General features: G+C 55.9%; 1 protein-coding gene across 1 annotated transcript in view; it reads right to left on the bottom strand.

The window, feature by feature from the left end:
- Window positions 1–1,411: 1,411 nt before the first annotated feature.
- Window positions 1,412–25,280, bottom strand: part of kif5ab (kinesin family member 5A, b) — a 239,515-nt gene continuing 215,646 nt past the window's right edge. Inside the window, exons 26-27 of the mRNA XM_041180288.1 lie at window positions 23,169–23,267; window positions 1,412–1,503 (exon numbers count right to left, since the gene is read on the bottom strand). Of these exons, the coding sequence (XP_041036222.1) occupies window positions 1,412–1,503; window positions 23,169–23,267 (191 nt within the window). The remainder of the gene's footprint in view (window positions 1,504–23,168; window positions 23,268–25,280) is intronic.

Raw genomic sequence — 25,280 nt, forward strand, 5'->3', positions numbered from 1 at the left:
ACAGGAACAGGAGGAGGCCATTCAGCTCCTCACCCTCCTCGAGCCTGTTACACAGGAACAGGAGAAGGCCATTAACTCTGTCCTCTCGTTCGCTCGGACCACTATTACTCTGTATGCTAACTCTATCTACCCAGTCTGGTCAAGCAACCCGTTAATACCCCTCACACAACAAAAGTCTTATAAGTTTCAGCTACGAAAGTTCCCTTTGACCCCCCCCGCCCCCAGCCACACTGTCTCTTTGTGGGGCTGAGGGGGGGGTTGGAGAGACTTCCAGATTTCCCACTCCCCTCGATGTGTGAGGAAGCGCTTCCCGACGTCACCCCTGAACGGCCTGGCTCCAGCTTTAAGGTTCTGCCCCCCTCGTTCTGGACTCCATCAACCGACCCAACCCCCAACCAGAGGAAAGAGTTTCTCCCTACCGACCCCATCAGATCCTTCAATCGTCCTAAACCCCCCTCGGTCGGTTCACCCCTTAGTCTTTGGGCACCGATCCAAAATGCCGTTCCAGCTTGTGCCGCACGTTCTAGAACAGAGCCCCGAATCGAGCTTGGCGCCACAGATTCGGGGCTGATCTAGAACACAAACACACACACACACACACACACCCGCCGCCGCGCTGACTCGCTCAGCGCGACTCCAATCCAGAACGCGGGCTGCCGGCGAGCGGGGTGGTGGGAGCAGGGTGGTGGGGGTTTCTCCGCGGATCCAGAGTAGAGTGCTGCTCGGCACCGCGGGCGCCTTAACCTAGAGCCGCGCGGCGTTCTAGAGCGGCACCGGCCATCTGGAGCAGCACCTCGATCGAGAACGTCTCCTCACCCGTGTCAAACTCGCGTGCTGTCCTACAGCAGTTTCTCAACCAGTGGGGGGGGCCCCCCCCCCCCCCCACAGTTAACACGGCGCCCGCTTTGGAAACTTCCCTTCTGTCTGATGCTGCCGCTTGGATTGAGGATTGGGGTTCAGGTGATGGGGCGGATGGGGTTTCCCTCCCCTGCTTTCGCCCCCCCACCCTCATTGGACAGCTCGAACGAGCGAGGAGCGGAGAACGCTCGACTTCCGTGCTCGGGGATATTCGAAAAGAAAAAGAGAGTTTTTGTTAAGGCTGGAAAGCTGTTTTGCTTTAGGGAGTACGGAGGGTAGTCACGGACAAGGACAGGGACACAGACACGACAAACACACAGCACCAGGCAGGGCAGACCAACAGCGAGAGCTTCGAGTCTTCGGAGCGTAGATCGGAAATCTTGCAGCGAGAGAGAGAGAGGGAGAGGGAGAGGGAGAGAAAGGGGCAGGGCAGTATAGACACTTGCCCCGCATTGCGCCCCAGAGCCCGCTGACCCCCCCCTCGTTCAAGACACACTCGCCGGAGAGTGGAGCTACACAGGTGAAAGGTGAAGGAGGATACATGAGGTCCTTCTCAAAGTAACAGGGAGCAGTGGGAGCTGGAGAACTCAGACAATGGGTTCAGGAGCAGAGTCAGCCGCTGTCTCGAAGCGTCCATCCCGGGATCTGTGGACCAGCAAAACACAACATTCACGCACGTTACAGGACAGACGCGCCTGCACCCCCACAGCAATGGCTCCCCTACCCTCCCACCCAAAATCTCTTGCACCCTCACCACCGTGGACGAGCTGCGCTACCGGCAGGGAGCGGAGGGGACATCGTCGTCGCTGACCGTGCCTCGGTCACCTCCAGCCTGGACCATTCCCACGCTGTCCTCTCCGGCCTCCCCTCTTCCACCCTCCGGTAAACTTCGCTTCATCCCAAAGCTCCGCTGCCCTGTGGCCCTCCCCACACACACCCCCGCACCACCGCCCCCCCCCCCCCCCACCACCATCCCCACTCGCACTGAGTTCTGTTCCCCCCCACCGCCCACCGCACCCATCCCCCCAGCCCCCTGTGCTATCTGTACTATGTTGTGGCTTCCAGTCCGGCAACACCTCCGTTTTAAAGGTCTCATCCCGGTATTCAAATCCTCCCACAGCCTCCACGCCCCCTCCCTGCCTCGGTCACCCTCTTCAGCCCCTACACCCCTCCCTATCTGTGTAACCTCCTCCAGCCCCTACAGCCCTCCCTATCTCCGTAACCTCCTCCAGGCCCTACACGCCTCCCTATCTCTGTCACCTCCTCCAGACCCCTACAACCCTCCCGAACTCTATAACCTCCTGCAGCACCTACAACCCTCCCTATCTCTGTAACCTCCTCCAGCACTTACAACCCTCCCTATCTCTGTAACCTCCTCCAGCCCTCTACACCCCTCCCTATCTCTGTAACCCCGTTCAGCCCCTACACCCCTCCCTAACTCTGTAAACTCCTCCAGTCCCTACAACCCTCCCTATCTCTGTCACCTCCTCCAGCCCCTACACCCCTCCCTATCTCTGTAAACACCTCCACTCCCTACAACCCTCCCTGTCTCTGTAACCTCCTCCAGCCCCCTACAACCCTCCGTATCTCCGTAACCTCCTCCAGCCCCTACAACCCTCCATATCTCTGTAACGTCCTCCAGCCACTACAGCTCTCCCTATCTCTGTAACCTCCTCCAGCCCCCTACAACCCTCCCTGTCTCTGTAACCTCCTTCAGCGCCTACAACCCTCCCTTTCTCTGTAACCTCCTCCAGCCCCTACAACCCTCCCTATCTCTGTAACCTCCTCCAGCCCCTACAACCCTCCCTATATCTGTAACCTCCTCCAGCACTTACAACCCTCCCTATCTCTGTAATCTCCTCCAGCCCCTACACCCCTCCCTATCTCTGTAACCTCCTCCAGCCCATAAAAACTTCCGTATCTCTGTAACCTCCTCCAGCCCCTACAACCCTCCCTATCTCTGTAACCTCCTCCAGTCCCTACAACCCTCCCTATCACTGTAACCTCCTCCAGCCCTCCACACCCCTCCCTATCTCTGTAACCCCGTCCAGCCCCTACACGCCTCCCTATCTCTGTAAACTCCTCCAGTCCCTACAACCCTCCCTATCTCTGTCACCTCCTCCAGCCACTCCACCCCACCCTATCTCTGTAAACTCCTCCAGTCCCTACAACCCTCCCTGTCTCTGTAACCTCCTCCAGCCCCCTACAACCCTCCGTATCTCCGTAACCTCCTCCAGTCCCTACAACCCTCCCTATCTCTGTCACCTCCTCCAGCCACTCCACCCCACCCTATCTCTGTAAACTCCTCCAGTCCCTACAACCCTCCCTGTCTCGGTAACCTCCTGCAGCCCCCTACAAACCTCCCTATCTGTGTAACCTCCTCCAGCCCCCTACAACCCTCCCTATCTCTGTAACCTCCTCCAGCCCCTACACCCCTCCTTATCTCTGTAACCTCCTCCAGCCCCCTACAGCCCTTCTTATCTCCGTAACCTCCTCCAGCCCCTGCACGCCTCCCTATCTCTGTCACCTCCTCCAGACCCCTACAACCCTCCCTAACTCTATAACCTCCTGCAGCACCTACAACCCTCCCTATCTCTGTAACCTCCTCCAGCACTTACAAATCTCCCTATCTCTGTAATCTCCTCCAGCCCCTACACCCCTCCCTATCTCTGTCACCTCCTCCAGAGCCCTACAACGCTCCCTATCTCTATAACCTCCTGCAGCCCCTACAACCCTCACTATCTCTGTCACCTCCTCCAGACCCTACAAACCTCCCTATCTCTGTAACCTCCTCCAGCCCCTACGACCCTCCCTATCTCTGTATCCTCCTCCAGCCCCTACAACCCTCCCTATCTCTGTAACCTCCTCCAGCCCCTACAACCCTCCCTATCTCTGTAACCTCCTCCAGTCCCTACCCCCCTCCCTATCTCTGTAACCTTCTCCAGTCCCTACAACCCTCCCTATCTCTGTAACCTCCTCCAGTCCCTACAACCCTCCTTACCTCTGTAACCTCCTCCAGCCCCTACAACCCTCCCTATCTCTGTAACCTCCTCCAGTACCTACAGACCTCCCTATCACTGTAACCTCCTCCAGCCCTTACACCCCTCCCTATCTCTGTGACCCCGTCCAGCCCCTACACCCCTCCCTATCTCAGTAAACTCCTCCAGTCCCTACAACCCTCCCTATCTCTGTCACCTCCTCCAGCCCCACACCCCTCCCTATCTCTGCAAACTCCTCCAGTCCCTACAACCCTCCCTGTCTTTGTAACCTCCTCCAGCCACCTACAACACTCCGTATCTCCGTAACCTCCTCCAGCCCCTACAACCCTCCCTATCTCTGTAAACTCCTCCAACCACTACAACCCTCCCTATCTCTGTCACCTCCTCCAGTCCCTACAACCCTCCCTATCTCTGTAACCTCCTCCAGCCCCTACAACCCTCCCTATCTCTGTAACCTCCTCCAGTCCCTACACCCCTCCCTATCTCTGTAACCTCCTCCAGTCCCTACAACCTTCCCTATCTTTGTAACCTCCTCCAGTCCCTACACCCCTCCCTAACTCTGTAACCTCCTCCAGCCCCCTACAACCCTACCTATCTCTGTAAGCTCCTCCAGCCCCTACAACCCTCCCTATCTCTGTAACCTCCTCCAGACCCTACAACCCTCCCTATCTCTGTAACATCCTCCAGCCCCTACAACCCTCCCTATCTCTGTAACCTCCTCCAGTCCCTACAACCCTCCCTATCTCTGTAACCTCCTCCAGCACTTACAACCCTCCCTATCTCTGTAATCTCCTCCAGCCCCTACGCCCTTCCCTATCTCTGTCACCTCCTCCGGACCCCTACAACCCTCCCTATCTCTATAACCTCCTGCAGCCCCTACAACCCTCCCTATCTCTGTCAGCTCCTCCAGCCCCTACATCCCTCCCTATCTCTGTAACCTCCTCCAGCCCCTACAACCCTCCCTATCTCTGTATCCTCCTCCAGCCCCTACAACCCTCCCTATCTCTGTAACCTCCTCCAGCCCCTACAACCCTCCCTATCTCTGTAACCTCCTCCAGCCCCCTACAACCCTCCCTATCTCTGTCACCTCCTCCAGTCCCTACAACCCTCCCTATCTCTGTAACCTCCTCCAGCCCCTACAACCCTCCCTATCTCTGTAACCTCCTCCAGTCCCTACACCCCTCCCTATCTCTGTAACCTCCTCCAGTCCCTACAACCTTCCCTATCTTTGTAACCTCCTCCAGTCCCTACACCCCTCCCTAACTCTGTAACCTCCTCCAGCCCCCTACAACCCTACCTATCTCTGTAAGCTCCTCCAGCCGCTACAACCCTCCCTATCTCTGTAACCTCCTCCAGACCCTACAACCCTCCCTATCTCTGTAACATCCTCCAGCCCCTACAACCCTCCCTATCTCTGTAACCTCCTCCAGTCCCTACAACCCTCCCTATCTCTGTAACCTCCTCCAGCACTTACAACCCTCCCTATCTCTGTAATCTCCTCCAGCCCCTACGCCCTTCCCTATCTTTGTCACCTCCTCCGGACCCCTACAACCCTCCCTATCTCTATAACCTCCTGCAGCCCCTACAACCCTCCCTATCTCTGTCAGCTCCTCCAGCCCCTACACCCCTCCCTATCTCTGTAACCTCCTCCAGCCCCTACAACCCTCCCTATCTCTGTATCCTCCTCCAGCCCCTACAACCCTCCCTATCTCTGTAACCTCCTCCAGCCCCTACAAACCTCCCTATCTCTGTAACCTCCTCCAGCCCCCTACAACCCTCCCTATATCTGTAACCTCCTCCAGCCCCTACACCCCTCCCTATCTCTGTAACCTCCTCCAGCCCCTACAACCCTCCCTATCTCTGTAATCTCCTCCAGCCCCTACGCCCTTCCCTATCTCTGTCACCTCCTCCGGACCCCTACAACCCTCCCTATCTCTATAACCTCCTGCAGCCCCTACAACCCTCCCTATCTCTGTCAGCTCCTCCAGCCCCTACATCCCTCCCTATCTCTGTAACCTCCTCCAGCCCCTACAACCCTCCCTATCTCTGTATCCTCCTCCAGCCCCTACAACCCTCCCTATCTCTGTAACCTCCTCCAGCCCCTACAAACCTCCCTATCTCTGTAACCTCCTCCAGCCCCCTACAACCCTCCCTATCTCTGTCACCTCCTCCAGTCCCTACAACCCTCCCTATCTCTGTAACCTCCTCCAGTCCCTACACCCCTCCCTATCTCTGTAACCTCCTCCAGTCCCTACAACCTTCCCTATCTTTGTAACCTCCTCCAGTCCCTACACCCCTCCCTAACTCTGTAACCTCCTCCAGCCCCCTACAACCCTACCTATCTCTGTAAGCTCCTCCAGCCCCTACAACCCTCCCTATCTCTGTAACCTCCTCCAGACCCTACAACCCTCCCTATCTCTGTAACATCCTCCAGCCCCTACAACCCTCCCTATCTCTGTAACCTCCTCCAGTCCCTACAACCCTCCCTATCTCTGTAACCTCCTCCAGCACTTACAACCCTCCCTATCTCTGTAATCTCCTCCAGCCCCTACGCCCTTCCCTATCTTTGTCACCTCCTCCGGACCCCTACAACCCTCCCTATCTCTATAACCTCCTGCAGCCCCTACAACCCTCCCTATCTCTGTCAGCTCCTCCAGCCCCTACACCCCTCCCTATCTCTGTAACCTCCTCCAGCCCCTACAACCCTCCCTATCTCTGTATCCTCCTCCAGCCCCTACAACCCTCCCTATCTCTGTAACCTCCTCCAGCCCCTACAAACCTCCCTATCTCTGTAACCTCCTCCAGCCCCCTACAACCCTCCCTATATCTGTAACCTCCTCCAGCCCCTACACCCCTCCCTATCTCTGTAACCTCCTCCAGCCCCTACAACCCTCCCTATCTCTGTAACCTCCTCCAGCCCCTACAACACTCCCTATTTCTGTAACCTCCTCCAGCCCCTACAACCCACCATATCTCTGTAGCCTCCTCCGAGCCTCTACACCCCTCCCTATCTCTGTAACCTCCTCCAGCCCCCTACAACCCTCCCAATCTCTGTAACTCCTCCAGCCCCCTACCACCCTCCCTATCTGTGTAACCTCCTCCAGCCCCTACAGCCCTCCCTATCTCTGAAACCTCCAGCCCCTACACCCCTCCCTATATCTGTCACCTCCTCCAGACCCCTACAACCCTCCCTATCTCTATAACCTCCTGCAGCCCCTCGAAACCTCCCTATCTCTGTAAACTCCTCCAGCACTTACAGCCCTCCCTATCTCTGTAATCTCCACCAGCCCCTGCACCCCTCCCTATCTCTGTCACCTCCTCCAGACTCCTACAACCCTCCCTATCTCTGTAACATCCTCCAGCCCCTACAACCCTCCCTATCTCTGTAACCTCCTCCAGTCCCTACAACCCTCCCTATCTCTGTAACCTCCTCCAGTCCCTACAACCCTCCCTATCTCTGTAACCTCCTCCAGCACTTACAACCCTCCCTATCTCTGTAATCTCCTCCAGCCCCTACGCCCTTCCCTATCTCTGTCACCTCCTCCGGACCCCTACAACCCTCCCTATCTCTATAACCTCCTGCAGCCCCTACAACCCTCCCTATCTCTGTCAGCTCCTCCAGCCCCTACACCCCTCCCTATCTCTGTAACCTCCTCCAGCCCCTACAACCCTCCCTATCTCTGTATCCTCCTCCAGCCCCTACAACCCTCCCTATCTCTGTAACCTCCTCCAGCCCCTACAAACCTCCCTATCTCTGTAACCTCCTCCAGCCCCCTACAACCTCCCTATATCTGTAACCTCCTCCAGCCCCTACACCCCTCCCTATCTCTGTAACCTCCTCCAGCCCCTACCACCCTCCCTATCTCTGTAACCTCCTCCAGCCCCTACAACACTCCCTATTTCTGTAACCTCCTCCAGCCCCTACAACCCACCATATCTCTGTAGCCTCCTCCGAGCCTCTACACCCCTCCCTATCTCTGTAACCTCCTCCAGCCCCCTACAACCTCCCAATCTCTGTAACTCCTCCAGCCCCCTACCACCCTCCCTATCTGTGTAACCTCCTCCAGCCCCTACAGCCCTCCCTATCTCTGAAACCTCCAGCCCCTACACCCCTCCCTATATCTGTCACCTCCTCCAGACCCCTACAACCCTCCCTATCTCTATAACCTCCTGCAGCCCCTCGAAACCTCCCTATCTCTGTAAACTCCTCAGCACTTACAGCCCTCCCTATCTCTGTAATCTCCACCAGCCCCTGCACCCCTCCCTATCTCTGTCACCTCCTCCAGACCTCCTACCAACCCTCCCTATCTCTGTAACCTCCTCCAGCCCCTACACCCCTCCCTATCTCTGTACCTCCTCCAGTCCCTACAACCCTCCCTATCTCTGTAACATCCTCCAGCTCCTACACCTCTCCCTATCTCTGTAACCTCCTCCAGTCCCTACAACACTCCCTATCTCTGTAACCTCCTCCAGCCCCTACACCCGCCGTATCTCCTGTCACCTCCTCCAGCCCCTACAACCCTCCCCTATCTCTGTAACCTCCTCCAGCCCCCTACAACCCTCCCTAACTCTGTAACCTCCTCCAGCCCCTACAACCCTCCCTATCTCTGTAACCTCCTCCAGCCCCTACAACCCTCCCTATCTCTGTAACCTCCTCCAGCCCCTACAAACCCTCCCTATCTCTGTAACCTCCTCCAGCCCCTACAACCCTCCCTATCTCTGTAACCTCCTCCAGCCCCTACAACCCTCCCTATCTCTGTAACCTCCTCCAGCCCCTACAACCCTCCCTATCTCTGTAACCTCCTCCAGCCCCTACAACCCTCCCTATCTCTGTAACCTCCTCCAGCCCCTACAACACTCCCTATCTCTGTAACCTCCTCCAGCCCTACAACCCTCCCTATCTCTGTAACCTCCTCCAGCCCCTACAACCCTCCCTATCTCTGTAACCTCCTCCAGCCCCCTACAACCCTCCCTATCTCTGTAACCTCCTCCAGCCCCTACAACCCTCCCTATCTCTGTAACCTCCTCCAGCCCCTACAACCCTCCCTATCTCTGTAACCTCCTCCAGACCCCTACAACCCTCCCTATCTGTAACCTCCTCCAGCCCCTACAACCCTCCCTATCTCTGTAACCTCCTCAGCCCCTACACCCTCCCTATCTCTGTAACCTCCTCCAGCCCCCTACAACCCTCCCTATCTCTGTAACCTCCTCAGCCCCTACAACCCTCCCTATCTCTGTACCTCCTCCAGCCCCTACAACCCCTCCCTATCTCTGTAACCTCCTCCAGCCCCTACAACCCTCCCTATCTCTGTCACCTCCTCCAGACCCTACAACCCTCCCTATCTCTGTAACCTCCTCCAACCCCTACACTCCTTCCTTTCTCTGTAACCTCCCCTAGCGCCTACAACCCTCCCTATCTCTGTAACCTCCTCCGGCCACTACAACCCTCCCTATCTCTGTAAGCGCCTCCAGTCCCTACAACCCTCCCTATCTCTGTAACCTCCTCAGCCCCTACAAACCTCCCTATATCTGTAACCTCCTCCAGCGACTACAACACTCCCTATCTCTGGAACCTCCTCCAGCCCCTTCTACCCTCCCTATCTCTGTCACCTCCTCCAGTCCCTACAACCCTCCCTATCTCTGTAACCTCCTCCAGCTCCTACAACCCTCCCTATCTCTGTAACCTCCTCCAGCCCCTGCGACCCTCCCTATCTCTGTAACCTCCTCCAGTCCATACGACCATCCCTATCTCTGTAACCTCCTCCAGTCCCCTACAACCCTCCCTATCTCTGTAACCTCCTCCAGCCCCTAACACACCCTCCCTATCTCTGTAACCTCCTCCAGCCCCTACAACCCTCCCTATCTCTGTAACCTCCTCCAGCCCCTACAACCCTCCCTATCTCTGTAACCTCCTCCAGCCCCTACACCCCTCCCTATCTCTGTAACCTCCTCCAGCCCCCTACACCCCTCCCTATCTCTGCAACCTTCTCCAGCCGCTACAACCTCCCTAATCTCTGTAACCTCCTCCAGCCCCTACAACCCTCCCTATCTCTGTAACCTCCTCCATCCCCTACAACCCTCCCATATCTCTGTAACATCCTCCAACCCCTACAACCCCTCCCTATATCTGTAACCTCCTCAAGCCCCCTACAACCCTCCCTATCTCCGTAAACTCCTCCAGCCCCTACAACCCTCACTTTCTCTGTAACCTCCTCCAGCCCCTACAACCCTCCCTATCTCTGTAAACCCCTTCAGCCCCTACACCACTCCCTATCTCTGTAACCTACTCCAGCACCTACAACCCTCCCGATCTCTGTAACCTCCTCCAGCCCGACAAGCCTCCCTATCTCTGTAACCTCCTCCAGCACCTACAACCCTCCCTATCTCTGTAATCTCCTCCAGCCCCTACAACCCTCCCTATCTCTGTACCTCCTCCAGCCCCTACAACCCTCCCTATCTCTGTAACCTCCTCCAGCCCCTACACCCTCCCTATCTCTGTAACCTCCTCCAGCCCCTACACCCCTCCCTATCTCTGTAACCTCCTCCAGCCCCTACAACCCTCCCTATCTCTGTAACCTCCTCCAGCCCCTACAACCCTCCCTATCTCTGTAACCTCCTCCAGCCCCTACAACCCTCCCTATCTCTGTAACCTCCTCCAGGCCCCTACAACCCTCCCTATCTCTGTAACCTCCTCCAGGCCCCTACAACCTCCCTATCTCTGTAACCTCCTCCAGCCCCTACAACCCTCCCTATATCTGTAACCTCCTCCAGCCCCTACACCCCCTCGCCTATCTCTGTAACCTCCTCAGCCCCTACAACCCTCCCTATCTCTGTAACCTCCTCCAGCCCCTACAACCTCCCTATTTCTGTAACCTCCTCAGCCCCTACAACCCACCATATCTCTGTAGCCTCCTCCGAGCCCCTACAACCTCCCTATCTCTGTAACCTCCTCAGCCCCTACAACCCTCCCAAGTCTCGTAACTCCTCCAGCCCCTACACCCCTCCCTATCTGTGTAACCTCCTCCAGCCCCTACAGCCCTCCCTATCTCTGAAACCTCCAGCCCCTACAAACCCTCCCTATATCTGTCACCTCCTCCAGCCTACAACCCTCCTATCTCTGTAACCTCCTCCAGCCCCTACAACCCCTCCCTATCTCTGTAACCTCCTCCAGCCCCTATACACCCTCCCTATCTCTGTATACCTCCTCCAGCCCCTACAACCCTCCCTATCTCTGTCTCCTCCTCCAGCCCCTACACCCCTCCCTATCTCCGTAACCTCCTCCAGACCCTACAACCCTCCCTATCTCTGTAACCTCCTCCAGCCCCTACAACCCTCCCTATCTCTGTAAACTACTCCAGTCCCTACAACCCTCCCTATCTCTGTAACCTCCTCCAGCCCATACACCCCTCCCTATCTCTGTAACCTCCTCCAGTCCCTACAACACTCCCTATCTCTGTAACCTCCTCCAGCCCCTACAACCCCCTATCTCTCGTAACCTCCTCCAGCCCCTACAACCCTCCCTATCTCTGTAACCTCCTCCAGCCCCTACAACCCTCCCTATCTCTGTAACCTCCTCCAGCCCCTACAACCCTCCCTATCTCTGTAACCTCCTCCAGCCCCTACAACCCTCCCTATCTCTGTAACCTCCTCCAGCCCCTACAACCCTCCCTATCTCTGTAACCTCCTCCAGCCCCTACAACCCTCCCTATCTCTGTAACCTCCTCCAGCCCCTACAACCCTCCCTATCTCTGTAACCTCCTCCAGCCCCTACACCCCTCCCTATCTCTGTAACCTCCTCCAGACCCCTACAACCCTCCCTATCTCTGTAACCTCCTCCAGCCCCTACAACCCTCCCTATCTCTGTAACCTCCTCCAGCCCTACAAACCTCCCTATCTCTGTAACCTCCTCCAGCCCCTACACCCCTCCCTATCTCTGTAACCTCCTCCAGCCCCTACAACCCTCCCTATCTCTGTAACCTCCTCCAGCCCCTACAACCCTCCCTATCTCTGTAACCTCCTCCAGCCCCTACAACCCTCCCTATCTCTGTAACCTCCTCCAGCTCTTCTACCCTCCCTATCTCTGTAACCTCCTCCAGCCCCTACAACCCTCCCTATCTCTGTAACCTCCTCCAGCCCCTACAACCCTCCCTATCTCTGTAACCTCCTCAAGCCCCTACAACGCTCGCTATCTCTGTAACCTCCTCCAGCCCCTACAACCCTCACTATCTCTGTAACCTCCTCCAGCCCCTACAACCCTCCCTATCTCTGTAACCTCCTCCAGCCCCTACAACCCTCCCTATCTCTGTAACCTCCTCCAGCCCCTACAGCCCTCCCTATCTCTGTAACCTCCTCCAGCCCCCTACAACCCTCCCTATCTCTGTAACCTCCTCCAGCCCCCTACAACCCTCCCTATCTCTGTAACCTCCTCCAGACCCTACACCCCTCCTTATCTCTGTAACCTCCTCCAGCCCCTACACCCCTCCCTATCTCTGTAACCTCCTCCAGTCCCCTTCACCCCTCCCTATCTCTGTCACCTCCTCCAGACCCCTACAACCCTCCCTAACTCTATAACCTCCTGCAGCACCTACAACCCTCCCTATCTCTGTAACCTCCTCCAGCACTCCAACCTCCCTATCTCTTGTAACCTCCTCCAGCCCCTACACCCCTCCCTATCTCTGTAACCTCCTCCAGCCCCCTACAACCCTCCCTATCTCTGTAAGCTCCTCCAGCCCCTACAACCCTCCCTATCTCTGTAACCTCCTCCAGACCCTACAACCCTCCCTATCTCTGTAACATCCTCCAGCCCCTACAACCCTCCCTATCTCTGTAACCTCCTCCAGCCCCTACAACCCTCCCTATCTCTGTAACCTCCTCCAGTCCCCTACAACCCTCCCTATCTCTGTAACCTCCTCCAGCCACTTACAACCCTCCCTATCTCTGTAATCTCCTCCAGCCCCTACGCCCTTCCCTATCTCTGTCACCTCCTCCGGACCCCTACAACCCTCCCTATCTCTATAACCTCCTCAGCCCCTACAACCCTCCCTATCTCTGTCACCTCCTCCAGCCCCTACAACCCTCCCTATCTCTGTAACCTCCTCCAGCCCCTACAACCCTCCCAATCTCTGTAAAATCTTCCAGCCCTACACCCCTCCTTATCTCTGTAACCTCCTCCAGCCCGTACACCCCTCCCTATCTCTGTAACGTCCTCCAGAACCCTACACCCCTCCCTATCTCTGTAATCTCCTCCAGACCCCTACAACCCTCCCTATCTCTATAACCTCCTCCAGCACCTACAACCCTCCCTATCTCTGTAACCTCCTCCAGCCCCTACAAATCTCCCTATCTCTGTAACCTCCTCCAGCCCCTACACCCCTCCCTATCTCTGTCACCTCCTCCAGAGCCCTACAACCCTCCCTATCTCTATAACCTCCTCCAGCCCCTACAACAATCACTATCTCTGTAACCTCCTCCAGACCCTACAACCCTCCCTATCTCTGTAACCTCCTCCAGCCCCTACCACTCTCCCTATCTCTGTAACCTCCTCCAGCCCCTACAACCCTCCCTATCTCTGTAACCTCCTCCAGCCCCTACAACCCTCCCTATCTCTGTAACCTCCTCCAGTCCCTACCACCCTCCCTATCTCTGTAACGTCCTCCAGCCCCTACGACCCTCCCTATCTCTGTATCCTCCTCCAGCCCCTACAACCCTCCCTATCTCTGTAACCTCCTCCAGCCCCTACAACCCTCCCTATCTCTGTAACCTCCTCCAGTCCCTACCCCCCTCCCTATCTCTGTAACCTCCTCCAGCCCCTACAAACCTCCCTATCTCTGTAACATCCTCCAGTCCCTACAGACATCCCTATCACTGTAACCTCCTCCAGCCCTTACACCCCTCCCTATCTCTGTAACCCCGTCCAGCCCCTACACCTCTCCCTATCTCAGGAAACTCCTCCAGTCCCTACAACCCTCCCTATCTCTGTCACCTCCTCCAGCCCCACACCCCACCCTATCTCTGTAAACTCCTCCAGTCCCTACAACCCTCCCTGTCTCTGTAACCTCCTCCAGCCACCTACAACACTCCGTATCTCCGTAACCTCCTCCAGCCCCCTACAACCCTCCCTGTCTCTGTAACCTCCTTCAGCGCCTACAACCCTCCCTTTCTCTTTAACCTCCTCCAGCCCCTACAACCCTCCCTATCTCTGTAACCTCCTCCTGCCCCTACAACCCTCCCTATATCTGTAACCTCCTCCAGCCCCCTACAACCCTCCCTATCTCTGTAACCTACTCCAGCCCCTACACCCCTCCTTATCTCTGTAACCTCCTCCAGCCCCCTACAACCCTCCCAATCTCTGTGACATCCTCCAACCCTCTACAACCCTCCCTATCTGTGTAACATCCTCCAGCCCCTACACCCCTCCTTATCTCTGTAACCTCCTCCAGCCCCCTACAACACTCCCAATCTCTGTGACCTCCTACAACCCCCTACAACCCTCCCTATCTGTGTAACATCCTCCAGCCCCTACAGCCCTCCCTATCACCGTAACCTCCTCCAGCCCCTACACGCTTCCCTATCTCTGTCACCTCCTCCAGACCCCTACAACCCTCCCAAACTCTATAACCTCCTGCAGCCCCCTACAACCCGCCGTATCTCCGTAACCTCCTCCAGCCCCTACAACCCTCACTTTCTCTGTAACCTCCTCCAGCCCCTACAACCCTCCCTAACTCTGTAACCTCCTCCAGCCCCTACAACCCTCCCTATCTCTGTAACCTACTCCAGCACCTACAGCCCTCCTTATCTCTGTAACCTCCTCCAGCCCCTACAACCCTCCCTATCTCTGTAACCTCCTCCAGTCCCTACCACCCTCCCTATCTCTGTAACGTCCTCCAGCCCCTACGACCCTCCCTATCTCTGTATCCTCCTCCAGCCCCTACAACCCTCCCTATCTCTGTAACCTCCTCCAGCCCCTACAACCCTCCCTATCTCTGTAACCTCCTCCAGTCCCTACCCCCTTCCCTATCTCTGTAACCTCCTCCAGCCCCTACAAACCTCCCTATCTCTGTAACATCCTCCAGTCCCTACAGACATCCCTATCACTGTAACCTCCTCCAGCCCTTACACCCCTCCCTATCTCTGTAACCCCGTCCAGCCCCTACACCTCTCCCTATCTCAGTAAACTCCTCCAGTCCCTACAACCCTCCCTATCTCTGTCACCTCCTCCAGCCCCACACCCCACCCTATCTCTGTAAACTCCTCCAGTCCCTACAACCCTCCCTGTCTCTGTAACCTCCTCCAGCCACCTACAACACTCCGTATCTCCGTAACCTCCTCCAGCCCCCTACAACCCTCCCTGTCTCTGTAACCTCCTTCAGCGCCTACAACCCTCCCTTTCTCTTTAACCTCCTCCAGCCCCTACAACCCTCCCTATCTCTGTAACCTCCTCCTGCCCCTACAACCCTCCCTATATCTGTAACCTCCTCCAGCCCCCTACAACCCTCCCTATCTCTGTAACCTACTCCAGCCCCTACACCCCTCCTTATCTCTGTAACCTCCTCCAGCCCCCTACAACCCTCCCAATCTCTGTGACATCCTCCAACCCTCTACAACCCTCCCTATCTGTGTAACATCCTCCAGCCCCTACACCCCTCCTTATCTCTGTAACCTCCTCCAGCCCCCTACAACACTCCCAATCTCTGTGACCTCCTACAACCCCCTACAACCCTCCCTATCTGTGTAACATCCTCCAGCCCCTACAGCCCTCCCTATCACCGTAACCTCCTCCAGCCCCTACACGCCTCCCTATCTCTGTCACCTCCTCCAGACCCCTACAACCCTCCCAAACTCTATAACCTCCTGCAGCACCTACAACCCTCCCTATCTCTGTAACCTCCTCCAGCAATTACAACCCTCCCTATCTCTGTAATCTCTCCAGCCCCTACACCCTTCCCTATCTCTGTCACCTCCCCCTTAGCCTAACAACCCTCCCTATCTCTATAACCTCCTGCAGCCCCTACAACCCTCACTATCTCTGTCACCTCCTCCAGCCCCTAGAACCCTCCCTATCTCTGTAACCTACTCCAGCCCTACAAACCTCCCTATCTCTGTAACCTCCTCCAGCCCCTACAACCCTCCCTATCTCTGTAACATCCTCCAGCCCCTACAACCCTCCCTATCTCTGTAACCTCCTCCAGTCCCTACAACCCTCCCTATCTCTGTAACCTCCTCCAGTCCCTACAACCCTCCCTATCTCTGTAACCTCCTCCAGCACTTACAACCCTCCCTATCTCTGTAATCTCCTCCAGCCCCTACGCCCTTCCCTATCTCTGTCACCTCCTCCGGACCCCTACAACCCTCCCTATCTCTATAACCTCCTGCAGCCCCTACAACCCTCCCTATCTCTGTCACCTCCTCCAGCCCCTACACCCCTCCCTATCTCTGTAACCTCCTCCAGCCCCTACAACCCTCCCTATCTCTGTATCCTCCTCCAGCCCCTACAACCCTCCCTATCTCTGTAACCTCCTCCAGCCCTACAAACCTCCCTATCTCTGTAACCTCCTCCAGCCCCCTACAACCCTCCCTATATCTGTAACCTCCTCCAGCCCCTACACCCCTCCCTATCTCTGTAACCTCCTCCAGCCCCTACAACCCTCCCTATCTCTGTAACCTCCTCCAGCCCCTACAACACTCCCTATTTCTGTAACCTCCTCCAGCCCCTACAACCCACCATATCTCTGTAGCCTCCTCCGAGCCTCTACACCCCTCCCTATCTCTGTAACCTCCTCCAGCCCCCTACAACCTTCCCAATCTCTGTAACTCCTCCAGCCCCCTACCACCCTCCCTATCTGTGTAACCTCCTCCAGCCCCTACAGCCCTCCCTATCTCTGAAACCTCCAGCCCCTACACCCCTCCCTATATCTGTCACCTCCTCCAGACCCCTACAACCCTCCCTATCTCTATAACCTCCTGCAGCCCCTCGAAACCTCCCTATCTCTGTAAACTCCTCCAGCACTTACAGCCCTCCCTATCTCTGTAATCTCCACCAGCCCCTGCACCCCTCCCTATCTCTGTCACCTCCTCCAGACTCCTACAACCCTCCCTATCTCTGTAACATCCTCCAGTCCCTACACCCCTCCCTATCTCTGTAACCTCCTCCAGTCCCTACAACCCTCCCTATCTCTGTAACATCCTCCAGTCCCTACACCTCTCCCTATCTCTGTAACCTCCTCCAGTCCCTACAACACTCCCTATCTCTGTAACCTCCTCAAGCCCCCTACAACCCGCCGTATCTCCGTAACCTCCTCCAGCCCCTACAACCCTCACTTTCTCTGTAACCTCCTCCAGCCCCTACAACCCTCCCTAACTCTGTAACCTCCTCCAGCCCCTACAACCCTCCCTATCTCTGTAACCTACTCCAGCACCTACAGCCCTCCTTATCTCTGTAACCTCCTCCAGCCCCCTACAACCCTCCCAATCTCTGTAACCTCCTCCAGCCCCCTACAACCCTCCCTATCTCTGTAACCTCCTCCAGACCCTACACCCCTCATTATCTCTGTAACCTCCTCCAGCCCCCTACAGCCCTTCCTATCTCCGTAACCTCCTCCAGCCCCTGCACGCCTCCCTATCTCTGTCACCTCCTCCAGACCCCTACAACCCTCCCTAACTCTATAACCTCCTGCAGCACCTACAACCCTCCCTATCTCTATAACCTCCTCCAGCACTTACAAATCTCCCTATCTCTGTAGTCTCCTCCAGCCCCTACACCCCTCCCTATCTCTGTCACCTCCTCCAGAGCCCTACAACCCTCCCTATCTCTATAACCTCCTGCAGCCCCTACAACCCTCACTATCTCTGTCACCTCCTCCAGACCCTACAAACCTCCCTATCTCTGTAACCTCCTCCAGCCCCTACGACCCTCCCTATCTCTGTATCCTCCTCCAGCCCCTACAACCCTCCCTATCTCTGTAACCTCCTCAAGCCCCCTACAACCCGCCGTATCTCCGTAACCTCCTCCAGCCCCTACAACCCTCACTTTCTCTGTAACCTCCTCCAGCCCCTACAACCCTCCCTAACTCTGTAACCTCCTCCAGCCCCTACAACCCTCCCTATCTCTGTAACCTACTCCAGCACCTACAGCCCTCCTTATCTCTGTAACCTCCTCCAGCCCCTACAACCCTCCCTATCTCTGTAACCTCCTCCAGTCCCTACCACCCTCCCTATCTCTGTAACGTCCTCCAGCCCCTACGACCCTCCCTATCTCTGTATCCTCCTCCAGCCCCTACAACCCTCCCTATCTCTGTAACCTCCTCCAGCCCCTACAACCCTCCCTATCTCTGTAACCTCCTCCAGTCCCTACCCCCTTCTCTGTAACCTCCTCCAGCCCCTACAAACCTCCCTATCTCTGTAACATCCTCCAGTCCCTACAGACATCCCTATCACTGTAACCTCCTCCAGCCCTTACACCCCTCCCTATCTCTGTAACCCCGTCCAGCCCCTACACCTCTCCCTATCTCAGTAAACTCCTCCAGTCCCTACAACCCTCCCTATCTCTGTCACCTCCTCCAGCCCCACACCCCACCCTATCTCTGTAAACTCCTCCATTCCCTACAACCCTCCCTGTCTCTGTAACCTCCTCCAGCCACCTACAACACTCCGTATCTCCGTAACCTCCTCCAGCCCCCTACAACCCTCCCTGTCTCTGTAACCTCCTTCAGCGCCTACAACCCTCCCTTTCTCTTTAACCTCCTCCAGCCCCTACAACCCTCCCTAATTCTGTAACCTCCTCCAGACCCTACACCTATTCCTATATCTGTAACCTCCTCCAGCCCCCTACAACCCTCCATATCTCTGTAACCTCCTCCAGACCCTACACCTATTCCTATATCTGTAACCTCCTCCAGCCCCCTACAACCCTCCCAATCTCTGTGACATCCTCCAACCCTCTACAACCCTCCCTATCTGTGTAACATCCTCCAGCCCCTACACCCCTCCTTATCTCTGTAACCTCCTCCAGCCCCCTACAACACTCCCAATCTCTGTGACCTCCTACAACCCCCTACAACCCTCCCTATCTGTGTAACATCCTCCAGCCCCTACACGCCTCCCTATCTCTGTCACCTCCTCCAGACCCCTACAACCCTCCCAAACTCTATAACCTCCTGCAGCACCTACAACCCTCCCTATCTCTGTAACCTCCTCCAGCAATTACAACCCTCCCTATCTCTGTAATCTCTCCAGCCCCTACACCCTTCCCTATCTCTGTCACCTCCCCCTTAGCCTAACAACCCTCCCTATCTCTATAACCTCCTGCAGCCCCTACAACCCTCACTATCTCTGTCACCTCCTCCAGCCCCTAGAACCCTCCCTATCTCTGTAACCTACTCCAGCCCCTACAACCCTCCCTATCTCTGTAACCTCCTCCAGCCCCTACAAACCTCCCTATCTCTGTAACCTCCTCCAGCCCCTACAACCCTCCCTATCTCTGTAACCTCCTCCAGCCCCTACAACCCTCCCTATCTCTGTAACCTCCTCCAGTCCCTACAACCCTCCCTATCTCTGTAACCCCCTCCAGCCCCTACACCCCTCCCTATCTCTGTATCCTCCTCCAGCACTTACAACCCTCCCTATCTCTGTAATCTCCTCCAGCCCCTACACCCCTCCATATCTCTGTCACCTCCTCCAGACCCCTACAAACCTCCCTATCTCTATAAACTCCTGCAGCCCCTACAGCCCTCCCTATCTCTGTCACCTCCTCCAGCCCCTACACCCCTCCCTATCTCTGTAACCTCCTCCAGCCCCTACAACACTCCCTATCTCTGTATCCTCCTCCAGACCCTACAACCCTCCCTATCTCTGTAACCTCCTCCAGCCCCTACACCCCACCCTATCTCTGTAACCTCCTCCAGCCCCTACAACCCTCCCTATCTCTGTAACCTCCTCCAGCCGCTACAACACTCCCTATCTCTGTAACCTCCTCCAGCCCCTACAACCCTTCATATCTCTGTAGCCTCCTCCGAGCACCTACACCCCTCCCTATCTCTGTAACCTCCTCCAGCCCCCTACAACCCTCCCAATCTCTGTAACTCCTCCAGCCCCCTACCACCCTCCCTATCTGTGTAACCTCCTACAGCCCTCCCTATCTCTGTAACCACCTCCAGCCCCTACACCCCTCCCTATCTCTGTAACCTCCTCCAGCACTTACAACCCTCCCTATCTCTGTAATCTCCTCCAGCCCCTACACCCTTCCCTATCTCTGTCACTTCCTCCAGACCCCTACAACCCTCCCTATCTCTATAACCTCCTCCAGCCCCTACACCCCTCCCTATCTCTGTAACCTCCTCCAGCCCCTACAACCCTCCCTATCTCTGTATCCTCCTCCAGCCCCTACAACCCTCCCTATCTCTGTAACCTCCTCCAGCCCCTACAAACCTCCCTATCTCTGTAACCTCCTCCAGCCCCCTACAACCCTCCCTATATCTGTAACCTCCTCCAGCCCCTACACCCCTCCCTATCTCTGTAACCTCCTCCAGCCCCTACAACCCTCCCTATCTCTGTAACCTCCTCCACCCCCTACAACACTCCCTATTTCTGTAACCTCCTCCAGCCCCTACAACCCACCATATCTCTGTAGCCTCCTCCGAGCCCCTACACCCCTCCCTATCTCTGCAACCTCCTCCAGCCCCCTACAACCCTCCCAATCTCTGTAACTCCTCCAGCCCCCTACCACCCTCCCTATCTGTGTAACCTCCTCCAGCCCCTACAGCCCTCCCTATCTCTGAAACCTCCAGCCCCTACACCCCTCCCTATATCTGTCACCTCCTCCAGACCCCTACAACCCTCCCTATCTCTCTAACCTCCTGCAGCCCCTACAACCCTCACTATCTCTGTCACCTCCTCCAGCCCCTAAAACCCTCTCTATCTCTGTAACCTCCTCCTGCCCCTACAACCCTCCCTATCTCTGGAACCTCCTCCAGTCCTTCCACCCTCCCTATCTCTGTAACCTCCTCCAGTCCCTACAACCCTCCCTATCTCTGTAACCTCCTCCAGTCCCTACACCCCTCCCTATCTCTGTAACCTCCTCCAGCCCCTCCAACCCTCCCTCTCTCTGTAACCTCCTTCAGCCCCTACAACCCTCCCTATCTCTGTAACCTCCTCCAGCCACGACAACCCTCCCTATCTCTGTAACCTCCTCCAGCCCCTACAACCCTCCCTATCTCTGTAACCTCTTCCAGCCCCTACAACCCTCCTTATCTCTGTAACCTCCTCCAGCCCCTACACCCCTCCCTATCTCTGTAACCTCCTCCAGCCCCTACAACCCTCCCTATCTCTGTAACCTCTTCCAGCCCCTACAACCCTCCTTATCTCTGTAACCTCCTCCAGCCCCTATAACCCTCCCTATCTCTGTAACCTCCTCCAGCCCCTATCACCCTCCGATATATCTGCGCTCCTCCAATTCTGTCCTCTCTCACATCGCCACCCCCCCCCCCCCCACCCGATTCCCATCGCTGCACCATTTGCGGCCGTGCCTTCATCTGCATAGGGCCTTGAGCTCTGAATTCCCTCCATAAACTCCTAAAGGAACAGGAGGAGGCTACTGAACCACAAGCCTGTTAACATAAGAAATAGGAGCAGGAGGAGGCCACTCTGCCCCTCGAGCCTGCTCCCCCATTCAATATGATCATGGCTGATCTGATTCTGGCCCTAACTTAACTTTCCTGTCCCTCCTCCCCCATAACCCTCGACCCCCTCGTCGATCAGAAACCCGTCTAACTCGGCCTCGAATATATTCACTGACCCGACCTCCGCTGCTCTCTGTGGGGGGGGGGAGAGAGAATTCCACAGACTGACCACCCCCTGAGGGAAGAAATTCCTCCTCGTCTCCGTCTTCAATGGGAGACCCCTTATTCTGAAACTGTGCCCCCTCCTCCCTCGTTCTAGATTCCCCCCACGAGGGGGAGGGGGAAACATCCTCTCAGCATCCACCCTGTCAAGCTTCCCCCCTCCTCTCAGAATCTGATCTGTTTCAATAAGATCACCTCTCGTTCTCCTAAACTCCCAATGGGTCCAGGGCCCAACCTGCTCAACCTTTCCCCATGAGACAAACCCCCCTTCGTCCCAGGGATCAGCCGAGCTAACCTTCTCCGAACGGCCCCCAATGCCAGTACGTTCCCCCCTCCCTTAAGTAAGGGGACCCAAACTGGACACACCTCTCTGGTCCACCATCCAATGAGATCACGGCTGATCCGTTACCTCGCTCCCTGCTTTCCCCATCCCACTTTGTACCTTCGGCCAACAAGAATCTATCAATCTCAAGTCTAAAATAAATCGACCCGGCATCGATTGCCATTTGCGGAAGAGAGTTCCAAACCTCTCCCACGCTTTGCCTGTCAAAAGGCTTTCTAATTTCACTCTAGAAAGGGTCTGGCTCGAATTTTTACACTCAGCCCCGCCCCTCCCAGCCAAGTCCTAGACCCCCCCCACCACCCCCCACCCTGCCCAACCTGCAGGAATGGTTTCCCTCAATCGATCCTATCAGTTCCCCCCCCAACATATTGAGGACCTGGATTGAGCCTTCCCCTTAATAAGACCATAAGACATAGGGGCAGAAATTAGGCCATTCAGCCCATCGAGTCTGCTTCGCCATTCAATCACGGCTGATAAGTTTCTCAACCCCGTTCTCCCGCCTTCTCCCCGTAACCTTTGATCCCCTTACCAATCAAGAACCTATCTATCTCGGTCTTAAATACACTCAATGACCCGGCCTCCACTGCCTTCTGTGGCAATGAATTCCATAGATTCACCACTCTCTGGCTAAAGAAGTTTCTCCTCATCTCTGTTCTAAAAGGTCTTCCCTTTACTCTGAGGCTGTGCCCTCGGGTCCTAGTCTCTGCTACTAATGGAAACATCTTCCCCACGTCCCACTCTATCCAGGCCTTTCCGTATTCTGTAAGTTTCAATCCGATCCCCCCCACCTCATCCTTCTAAACTCCATCGAGTACGTTCTTCATATGTTAAACCCTTCATTCCTGGGATCGTTCTCGTGAACCTCCTCTGGACCCTATCCTTCCTGAGATACGGGGCCCAAAATTGCTCACAATAATCTTCCGAGAATTCCGGGGGAACACAAGCTCAGTCTGTGCATTCCGGCCTTGCTTCTCAGCCCTCCATGTCCGTTGGGGGGGTGGGGGGGGGGGGGGGGGGGGGGGGGGTGGTTGGTGGGTGGGGGGGGGGGGGTGACGATCGGGCAGCGGGAGCCAGAGCTGGGGAGCAGGGGGGGGTGGATGAGTGGACGCCAGCCAGGGGGGGATATGCAGGTACCTGCACTCGAAGCCTGGCCATTAGCTGGCTGCTGTCTCCTGCTGGAAGACGTAGAGTTTTGACTTTTCCTTGGCTTCACAACTGCAGTGCGACTCGCTTCTGCAAGCAGAGAAGTGTGGAGGGTTACAGCCATTCGGCCCGTCGTCCCGGTGCCGGCTCTTTTGAAAGATCTATTCAGTCAGTCCCCACTCTACCCTGCCCTGCCCCGTCCCCTCACCCTCTGGTTCTTTCCCAACAAACCCCCCCCGCACCCCCCCCAGCACCCGCCACCAAATATCCCTGCTAATCTTTCCCCTTCAGGTATTTATCCAACTCCCTCCTCCCCTCTTTGGACAGTTCCTATTGAATCTGCTTCCACTGCCCTTTCAGGCAGCGCCTTCCAGATCACAACAACTGGCTGTGTTTATAAAAAATAACTCTCCTCATCTCCCCCCCACACCCCCCCCACCCTCTGGTTCTGTTACCGATTCTCTTCAATCTGTGTCCCCCTCTGGTTACTGACCCTCCCACCACTGGAAACAGTCTCTCCCTCTCTACTCTACCCAAACCCACCCCCCACCCTCTGGTTCTGTTACCAATTCTCTTCAATCTGTGTCCCCCTCTGGTTAACGACCCTCCCACTACTGGAAACAGTCTCTCCCTCTCTACTCTACCCCAAACCACCCCCCCCTTCGTGATTTTGAACGCCTCGATTCAATCTCCCCCCCCACCCTCTCTTAACCTTCTCTGCTCTAAGGAGAACAATCCCAGCTACTCCAGTCTCTCCAAGTGAATTGAAGCCCCCTCAACCCTGGTACTGGGACATACAGGCATTTGAGGTGAGACACAGAGTGAAAATCCCTCTACACTGTCCCCATCAAACACTCCCAGGACAGGTACAGCACGGGGTTAGATACAGAGTGAAGTTCCCTCTACACCGTCCCCATCAAACACTCCCAGGGCAGGTACGCACAGGGTTAGATACAGAGTGAAGCTCCCTCTACACCGTCCCTATCAAACACTCCCAGGACAGGTACAGCACAGGGTTAGATATAGAGTAAAGCTCCCTCTACACTGTCCCCATCAAACACTCCCAGGACAGGTACAGCACGGGGTTAGATACAGAGTAAATCTCCCTCGACACTGTCCCCATCAAATACTCCCAGGACAGGTACAGCACGGGGTTAGATACAGAGTAAATCTCCCTCGACACTGTCCCCATCAAATACTCCCAGGACAGGTACAGCACGGGGTTAGATACAGAGTAAATCTCCCTCGACACTGTCCCCATCAAACACTCCCAGGACAGGTATAGCACAGGGATTAGATACAGAGTAAAGCTCCCTCTACACTGTCCCCATCAAACACTCCCAGGACAGGTACAGCACGGGGTTAGATACAGAGTAAAGCTCCCTGTACATTGTCCCCATCAAACACTCCCAGGATAGGTACAGCACGGGGTTAGATACAGAGTAAATCTCCCTCTACACCGCCCCCATCAAACACTCCCAGGACAGGTACAGCACGGGGTTAGATACAGAGTAAAGCTCCCTCTACACCGTCCCCATCAAACAATCCCAGGACAGGTACAGCACGGGGTTAGATACAGAGTAAAGCTCCCTCTACACCGTCCCCATCAAGAAAACATGGGGAAATCTCCACTCTGATGTCCCACTGTCGGGTGCTAGGGTGTTCAGTATTTTTGGGGTCTGGGGTTTCAATTCTGCCTGCCCGGTATTCCAGGGGTTTACATTGTAGGATTTGGGAGAACGCCCAGTGATAAACCCAGTCCCTTTCTTTAAAAAAAAGACAGGAACCACCCGTTTGGAAAGCATGGCCAAGCGTTCAGGTGGCGCCGAGAGAGAGCCGCGGGGACACTACTGTGCTGAAGAACTGGCTCACCTGTTATCGTTGATGTCAGTTTCGTTGCCTGTGTATGAGAGAGAGAGGGAGGAACGGAGAGAGAGAGAGAGAGAGAGAGAAAGAGAGGGAGAGAGAGAGGGAAAGAAGGAGAAAGGCAGAGAGTAGTCAGCAAACCAAGCGGATGATAGTCCCTAAGCTGCAGGAGACCGGTTCACACCTCTGCTGCCGGGTGTGTTTCACGCAGGCCTGTGTGGGTCTGGCCGGAGGGGA

This window comes from Carcharodon carcharias, chromosome X (genome assembly GCF_017639515.1).
Source record: "Carcharodon carcharias isolate sCarCar2 chromosome X, sCarCar2.pri, whole genome shotgun sequence".
Lineage (NCBI taxonomy): Eukaryota > Metazoa > Chordata > Chondrichthyes > Lamniformes > Lamnidae > Carcharodon > Carcharodon carcharias.